The sequence below is a fragment of the Cryptotermes secundus genome, unplaced genomic scaffold (genome assembly GCF_002891405.2).
Source record: "Cryptotermes secundus unplaced genomic scaffold, Csec_1.0 scaffold142, whole genome shotgun sequence".
Classification (NCBI taxonomy): Eukaryota; Metazoa; Arthropoda; class Insecta; order Blattodea; family Kalotermitidae; genus Cryptotermes; species Cryptotermes secundus.
This window is the reverse complement of record NW_019743148.1, coordinates 543,793-553,162: the sequence shown is the minus strand read 5'-3', so window position 1 is coordinate 553,162 and position 9,370 is coordinate 543,793. Positions and strand designations below refer to the sequence as shown.

Here is a 9,370-nt window from a genome sequence, read left to right as displayed (position 1 = left end):
CCTCAACGTCTCACAACCCTATGGGCCTTCACGGCCTGGTACAGGGATAGCTTTACTTTTTATTATACAGACTACACTATTTTGCATTTTGTCTGTTAGTTTTTGTGTCCTTCTACATACTCGTGCTAACTTTCTAATTGGCCTCTGAGCTGTTAAGTTTACACGTGCCCAAAGAATAATTGAATTTAATTGAATTATTATTATTACTCTTTCTAAATATTTATACTGTACGTTTCTCGATTCTCAGTAACAACTCAAATTTGTGTTAATGAAATTATTATTATTATTACTTTGTTTGTTTGTTTGGTTGTTTGTTTACTTCTCTGCATTAATATGTTTTTCCTCCATGGCTTGCCTGTACGTGATTTATTTTTGACTTTACATTGTGTCTGTACATAATGTAATTACTTGTATCTACACTGTGCTCTGTCTGTAATTGGCCTTGTAGCTGCTGACTCGGCATATAAATATAAAGAATTGGAATTATTATTATTATTATTAAGAAATAATAAGATAATGAAGCTCTTGACACATACTTATCAAAAGGGTCTTTAACTTCGTTGGAATGTGAAAAAAAGTGGCCTTCGACGATTATCATTCAGGTAGTAAAGATACTTTGGTCGGGCGATCTAACTTCGTTGTCTCCGTTTGTGGTGATCTTTCTTGGAGATAAGTTTTCGTTACGTAAAGGATAATGTAATAGTAGGTAGGAGAAAACCACTCAATGAAGAGTAATTAATTTATCTTAGGCAAATATTAACTAACACCTTGGAGCAGAGTTCTTTGAGAGAAGCAGCTGATCAAGTCCACCATTGTCTCTCACAAGATGACGTCACTGAGCCTTATACTAAGTCAGTTGCATCCAGCCTACAACCTTCCATCCTATTCTTTAAATATATATTTTAACACTATCACAACATCTACTTTTAGGTCTCCAATATACGTTTTCACCTCCAGGTTTTACGAGTAAAATAACGTATTTCTTATCTCTACCATACGTCCTACGGGGGCACGCGGTAGCGTAATTGGTTGAGGGGCTATATTACAAGCCGGAAGGTCGCGAGTTCAACTCCCGATGAGGTCATTGGATTTTTTTCAATTGACCTAATCCTTCCAGCCGCACTATGGCCCTGGGGTCGACTCAGCCTCTTACAGAAATGAGTACCAAGAATATTCTTGGGGGTAAAGAGCAGCCGGCACGTAAGGTTGATAACCTTGCCGCCATCTATGAGCCGATTGTCTAGATAATGTAGGACCCTCAACGTCTCACAACCCTATGGTCCATCACGGCCTGGTATAGGGATAGCTTTACTTTTCTACTTTTTTTTTTACTGTGTGTGCTACAATTCCAAACTTCACTAACAATCCACAATTGTCTGGTCACTTTGTTAGTACTGACGAGTACAAATTACGAAGCAGAACTGGGATTTCTACAGTATGGGACTAAAAACATGTAAAGTTAAAGGGCCTGATCATTTTGGCAGGCAGTGAGATGGAATCGAAGTGGATAACTTGGCGGATCGTGTACCTGGTGACGCTGGTGCAGGTGGTGTTACTTAACGCGTACTATGGTGCCTGTATGGTATCGGACCTTCTTCAACCTCCACCTCGCACCATCCGCAACGTTCGAGACGTCATAAACAGTAAACTACACGTCGGATACGTGGACAGCCGCCATAACAGGGAGTATTTCCAGGTACAGGAAACGGTAAAGTAACTTTACAGGCCAACACTGTAGCGGTTCCATATTGTGGCGTGTGGCAACGCTCCGAAAGTGTTACGTCACCGCTGGCGGGGGAGGGGGTGTCACAAGATATCTGGTTAATACCAGTAACAAACAGAAATGAAACCCGTGACAAAATTGAGGTATGAATGAATTCAAGTAGTACTCGCTGTTATTCACAACAAACATTTCTACCTCCTAAAATAAAGAAAAACAATGTCCTTTTTGAGAAACTGATGGTTACTGAGATGGTCTATGTATTCTTCACCTTTCATAACAGATAGTCAGAGTATTCGTTACCATATCTACAAAAGCTAGCTAATGTACCTCACCACGAACCAGTTAAAACTAGTCCATACTTATACATTATACCCTTAAAATTCATATTAATAGAATTTGCTTAGTTTTCCTATTAAATCCATCGTGACTTGATCGTCCTACATAATATCTGACTAAAGACGAAGTTAAACATTACTGTAGAAAAATATATCAATCAATCAGGTTAACAAAGACGTGGAACTAATACCAAAAAATAATTACGTTTTCAGGAAATTTCAGATCCGACAGTGAAAGAATTATACAGCAAAAAAATGAAGCCAACAAGAAGCTTAGTTCCTTACGCTTTCCCGGTGGATGCAGCCATCCAGAAGCTGCAGAAGGAGCCATTTGCAATTCACGACGAGGCCATCGCTCTGTACCCGATCATCGAACGAATTTTCAGCAACGAGGAGAAATGCTCCCTCACAGAAATCGAGCTGTTCACTCCAAAGATGACATACGCAGTTATACAGAAGAAATCACCGTATCGCAGGCTTCTTGAATATGGGTAGATAAATATCAGCTTGCACCTGCACCAACTTCACATACACGGACAAAAACGACTCTGATCAGTGTAAAAGTAAAGTCAAATTCACCACACAAAGAGTCTTATATGTCGAAGAGTAAAGAAATAAATACATCGAGAGCTTACCTAGCGTTAAGAGGGTGTTTTTAAGTGCACTGGATTATAATTATTTAACTCGATTCGGTTGAGATTTTAAATATGGGCTGATGTGGTATCTTCATAATGCACTGGGACAGGAATTATTACTCGAATTCGGCAACCTTTCTGCAAGAATTTATATAATAAAAACATTTCTAAAAGTAAAATGAGCAATACCTTGACACGCAATCTCTGAAGTCAGTTGAACTTCTGCTGCATCTGTGACGTGACAGCCCTTCAGCCGGTATTTCGCCCGCGTAAAGAGATACAAACAGCAGGGGAATCATCACAACAATTGAAAATCGCTGTTGTAGGCCACCTACCGCAGTCTTGCGGCTTTAGCTTCTGTCCCAGAGCATTCTGACGTTACCGCGCATAACATAAAGAAGCGAATGGCCAAAATGTAGGATTTTCATGATATAGGCACAAACTCTGCACTTGTTTCTTTTAAAAAAAATTAATTAATTACTAATTATTAGTTTTCCTAACGATGGTATTTCAATTATCTACGTTGTATATCATTAAATGAATGACTGTTAATCATGAATTTGGGAACTGTTTCCTAGTATTTGTCTCGTTCTAAAGAAATATTAAATCCACGAAAATCCTGTTACAATAGCCTCTCTTTGGAACTAGATACCAGCTACGAATCTCCTGAAAAAGGAACGGGACAGTAGATACGCTAAAGCTAACTCATTAGGGAAAGTGGCTTTATAATTTGAAAAATTACACAAAAATACAGTTTTTATTTATAGTACTTTTCTTCATCTAATATGGCAGAAATACGAGGTTCAAATTGCTGACACACAGAGACATGTTTACCGGTAAGTAATACATAATGCCTCCGTTATAGTTCTTTAAATATGCACACGATAGCTCGAAAAATACCAAATAAATACTGCACAAGTTAATGGAATCTGTAACTTAAGATATTAGATTAATTTACTTCTAAGCAAGATAAGCCTTCCTCAGAAAGTTGTTACGTTCACTTGTTAAGCAGGAATCACTTCAGGTCAACACGGACAAAGAAGGAAATGCATCGGATAAGTTTGGTACAGATCCAGCAACAAATTTAATTAGAATTTGCAAATGAGTTTCGGAGATAAAATATGTGGAGTAAGGAAGGACAGATATTTGCTCATCGTGTACTTTGTAGAAGAGATACATAATATTGTTGTTCAGATTTCGGAAGTTGTGGGAGACGGGGATCATGAAGCGCGAACTGCTGATGTGGCGGCCGGAACATCCCAAATGCCAGTACCTCGACAAGTTCTACAGTGTGGAGATGGAGGACGTCGCTATCGCTTTGCTCATCTTCCTATTTGGTGTTATCATTGGATCCGTCATTCTATTCTTGGAACTCCTTCAACATTTCACGTAAGAAGCATAGAAAAAAAAACTCCGTGGCCTGTAGTCCGAAAGCGAACTATACCGACCGAGGGACAGCCGCTTGTCGGCGAAGATAGTGCGAATTTTAGCGGATAGAGGGTGTAACGTGGTCAGTGCAACGAATCCCCAAGGCCTTTAATTTCAGTCTTCTAGACAGGAGCCGCTATTTCATTGAAACAGCTCCTCAATTATCCTCACGAGTCTGAACAGACCCCGTTCCAGACCCACTACTTCTCAGAAAATCTTGTAGCGCTGGGAAATGAACCAGGACCTCTGGATCCGTAGTCAGGAACTCTACTAGACCACAGAGGCGGTCAAGAAGAATCATAGAATCAGTTCCAAAATATTACGTTCAAATCGGTCTTCTTAGGCGCGTTCGGAACTTTGCGGAGCGTCTCGTAAATTCACTCCTTCCATCCATCCGTCTGTGCATACAAAATAGTTCAACTGATGAACCGATCATAACAACTGATATTGGGGACTTTTACTAACATTTTTTTAATCGGACAAACGTAACGGGCTCTTTACATGCGTTTCTGCGAGTATCTCGAGCGTCAATTGTTAAATACAGTATGCCCCAAAAGTTACAGTACTGAAATGAAAAGACGTCCTGTTGATACCACTGTCTATTCATGTGAAGGCCCCTTGCATGACAGAACCTTCTCAAATCCTGAAGAAATGGTCCGATCACTAGGTCCCTGTAGCGTTCTTGGGTGACGGTAAGAGCACTGCGTTCCTCATCCTCAAAGAAATAGAGGCCTAATATACCGTGTTCTGAGACGGCACACCATATCGTCACACGTGTACTGTGTAGCGGTTTCTGGACGATAACATCTGGCCTCTCAAAACCAAGGAAGTGAGTTGTCTGGCGACCACTTCCGTATGAGCGGAAATAATACTCAACTATGAATACTTTTTCTTCCGTCGAGAGACCCATTTCCAACAACAACTGCACAACACAACTTCCTTTTCACTACTGGGAACACGTGCGGCTGGAGCTATGCTCCGTCGACAAACGCACATTCATGTTCGAGATTCGCGAGTTTCAGTACTGCATTTTTGGCGCATATTGTATTTATCGGAGCGAAAAATATTTAAAATGAATATGTGGAGAAAATGAAAAAACGCATTTCATTCCAAATATATATAGTCCAAACGCCTTATGATTTTTGAGAGAATTAAATAAAATGCAACGTTTCATAACTTGCAGATGAATAACCAACAATGGTCTCCCGAACACAAATGTAGATTACCGAAACGTCTTGTTCTCGATAGCGATCAAACGAAGATTCCTGCCACCTGGATTTACAGACGTACACGTAAGGTAAAGCAAAGCTATCCCTGTAAGAGGCCGTGAAGGCCCATAGGGTTGTGAGATGTTGAGGGTCTCATATTATCTAGACAGTCGGCTCAGAGATGGCTGTGAGGTTGTCAGCCTTACGCATCGGCCGCCCTTTACACCCCAAAAAGATTCCTGGTACTCATTTCTGTTAGGGACTGAGTCGACCCCAGGGTCATATTGCGGTTGGAAGGATTAGGTAAACTGAAATATTCACCTCACTGGAATTCGAACCCACGGCCTTCCGGCTTGTAGCACAGTGCCTCAACCAACTACGCTACCGCGTGCTCCCACAGAAGGAAACAAATAACTTCATATAGGAGCATACACAAATTCTATTGGCTTATATGAACAATGTTCAAAATGTTTTAGCTTATCGCATTAACTGTTTTAGCACGCCATTTATAAATTTTGCGGAACACGTGCCTTTATGTGTAGGCACGCAATGACTATTTTATAATCTCGCTTTAATATTAGGACGAAAACTGAGTGTCTGAAAACAATGCGCGTAAGAGAGAATAGGTAAAAAGCTATTCCTGTAACAGGACGTAGAGACCCATACGATTGTTTAGGCGCCGGCCGCCCTTTAACCCCAGAGACATTCCTGGTACTCATTTATAGAGACTGAGTCGACCACACGGCCATGGCGAGGCTGGAAGGATTAGGTCAATTGATAATCCAACGGCCTCATCGTGAATCGAACCCGCAACCTTCCGGCCTGTAGAGCAGTGTCCCCAGGAGAGAATAGACCTAGCAGATATGAAGTGACAGAAGTAATGGCAAGCTGTCTCTGTACCCAAGCATTAAGCTCTGACCGCTTTACCCACCAGAGTGCCCTAATGCATTAGGCAAGAGGTCGGTTCAGCCCACAGCCGCTCTATACACGGTAGTGAAGAAAAGACTCCCCCATTCTCCTCATTCTGCTGGCCGAGTTGTCGCGGCTCAGAAACTAACCAGGGAACAGACAAAATGTCAACACAAAATCTCCGAAATTGGTATTAATATTCTTAGGGCACTTAAATCAAAGAAGCTGAAAACGGCTGGGCATCATATTGACATGAGTAACTAGAAATGAATATAAAACTTTGATTCATAAAACCCAAAATTAAAATCATAAGTCGGGTACATGTACGTCGAAGGGAGTACATTACTGAAAACAGACCTAAGGGAAATAGGCCAAGGGAATGTAAACTGAAATCAGCTGGTTCAGGAAGGGTCCAATGAGCAGTCTGATGGTGAGGGACATGAGCCTTTGGGTGTCCTACGCGTTAAAAGTAACCCAACATCGAAAACCTGTCAGGTACGATCATACTTACAAAAGTGTGCATTTAGCAAAGCGTCTTTCAGTCAAAATATTAATAGAATCGGTCAGATTTCTTCCGTAAAACAAGTGGAAATACATGTATTTGTTCCTGACAAAAATCTAATGTCGCAAAACTAAGCACACTATTACTATATACTACAAACACACGGTCATAAAACTTTTACCACGAAATCATTAAATAAGGACATATACTCGTAAAACATCTGAGTTGGTTCAAGCCTCGTTACGTGTGGCTATGCAGGGCCTGCGCAGGTTAGCGTAGGAACATTATACTTTCACGATTTTTAGTGACTGTCGAAGGGGTTTTGGATTTGGTTATTGGATTTATTGACTATTTAACACACAACTCGTAATTACACTTACTTATAACGCCATCTCTGATCTCCACACTTTACAAATCACTAGTGCACACAGACTAATGTTCTCAGTCTGTTACAGTCTCCACAGCCGTCTCCTGGTAACGGCTTATAACAATGGCTATTCCTCTGCTTCCGGGCTCAAGTCCTCTCTGAATGGCGGCTCCCATCCAACTGCCTCATTCTTTCTCCAATTATCCTCAATATAACTCCTCGACACGAACCACGGTAGAAAAAACTGTTTCCAACAGTACCTCCACTGTTGCCGCGAGAAAGTGTTTGTTCGCGATCGTTGCCTAGAAACAAATGTTGTTTCAGAGCTGTTCGCTAGCAACGGTCGTTTCTCTGGCTCCACGGTTCTTGCTTTGAGAAAATATGCCACAATATGTACATATACGTTTTTTTTTTCTTAATTCAAAAGCAGCTCTTCTACCAACATTCCTGAGACCGACTAATCTTAACAGAATCGGTGAAGGACGCCATGTGATGTGTGTGAATTGGCTAGTGGGTAGGCTGGTTTGCGTTTCCCTTGAAGAAGCGTGAAATGCATAATAATTGATCATACTGAGTAGATAAACGGTACTGAACAAGGTTACTCTACCTTGCAAATGGGAATTAGTTGAGGCCGTCCATGAGAATAATCAGCTCTCGTTAACAGTGTCTGTACAAAAACAGTTCAGAACAGGCATTCATTTATTCCTCCAGCAAAGGAGATCAGTAACCATTATAACTGCAAACGACATTCTGGGTAAATAGTACCGTCATTTGGTAAAGGGGATTTTGCTATAAATTATGATTTTTTTTTTGCTATTCATGTACCTTCCTAATCAGCAAATATCTATGTGTGCATATGTTTCTCTTTCAGATGTTCTTCTAAGAAGAAAGGTGAATAGAAGTCGGCAATAAGCATGTTTACAATGTTCACGTGACTGCAAGGAATACTAAACTGAATTGCTATGAAATCAAGCTTCATAAAACTCGGCTTCAAAATGAACGTCGACTATGCGAATTTAAAATATCTCATGGCCTTAAATATGTAATATAAAATGTTCTACACAACTAGCTTCCTTTAAGAAATGGGGTGTTCCATTCAAACCTTTTATCAGAGCTTAGAACAGAAAATATGAATGGTAGGAATATGAAGCTGCAGGAAATACAAGAAAAACACAAAAAAAATTTGACACATTAATATACCTCTACATATGCACCATTAGTAGCACGAACAATATCCGATCTGTATTCAATTTCTTGCCACGTTCTTTCCAACATGTCCATTGGTACAGTAGCAACCGTTTCACGGATGCGAGCTCGTAAATCTGAGAAGTCATTCACTGGAGGCACGAACACACGGTCCTTCACGTAACCCAAGAGGAAGAAATCGAGCGGAGTGAGGTCCGGTGAACGTGGTGGCCAACGAATTGGTCCGCCACGTCCAATCCAGCGATCTTGGAAGGTGGCATTGAGGGACCTCTGAACATCCAGACCCCAATGTCAGGGGGGGGGGGCTCCATCTTGTTGGAAGATTATGTTAGGCTGCAGATTGGTTACCTGGGGATACAGGAACTGTTCTAACATGCCAAGGTATAAGCGGCCAGATACTGTAGCTTCATCTTTGAGTTTTTCTTTCCTCTGGTGTTAATTATAATCCATAATATATCACAATTTTTAGCAATGATTAACTGAAATGTGGGAAGTTTGAAAGGAACAGACTGTGCATTTGGAAATTTTACTACAAATCACAGTATTATTCTTTTGACCAAATACTGTAATATAATTTTAGGGTTAGTTTTCATAACGGTTTCATACTGAAGGACCATAAACATTGCAGACTAATGAGACTTGCAAACAGATCACTGCGAGTCAGATAAAATCAACAGAGATAACCAATTCTGTTACATGTAAATTGTTATTACAGCATTTCAACTGAAGGAAAGTAAAGTCTGCAGCAGAGACCAAGTCAGAACACTGGCAAAAAAGGGGTGTACGGAAAATGGTAGAGAGTTCTTTTACGGTCTAGAAAACTCCAAAGAAATAAACAGGAGTTGAAAGGTATACTTTAATCTGTGGTACAAATGTTATCTAATGAACGATTCTGTATACCGCATCGGCGTTCCAGTTCATTTTGCAGCAGATTAGAAACTACACTCGCTGATACAAATTCAATGTTGCAGAATTCATCAACATACACAAAACTGTAGAATGGCATATTATAAATGGATTCCATTAATATATACATCACAGCAAAGAAATTCAAGCA

General features: G+C 40.4%; 2 protein-coding genes across 7 annotated transcripts in view; one reads left to right on the top strand and one right to left on the bottom strand.

Annotated features, from left to right (window-relative positions):
- Positions 1–3,120, top strand: part of LOC111873759 (probable glutamate receptor) — a 10,974-nt gene extending 7,854 nt beyond the window's left edge. Inside the window, exons 5-6 of the mRNA XM_033755192.1 lie at positions 1,485–1,696; positions 2,272–3,120. Of these exons, the coding sequence (XP_033611083.1) occupies positions 1,485–1,696; positions 2,272–2,553 (494 nt within the window). The 3' untranslated portion in view covers positions 2,554–3,120. The remainder of the gene's footprint in view (positions 1–1,484; positions 1,697–2,271) is intronic.
- The window catches only part of LOC111873758 (facilitated trehalose transporter Tret1), a 186,858-nt gene that overhangs the window by 44,035 nt on the left and 133,453 nt on the right, over positions 1–9,370 (bottom strand). The gene's annotated exons all lie outside the window — the stretch shown is intronic.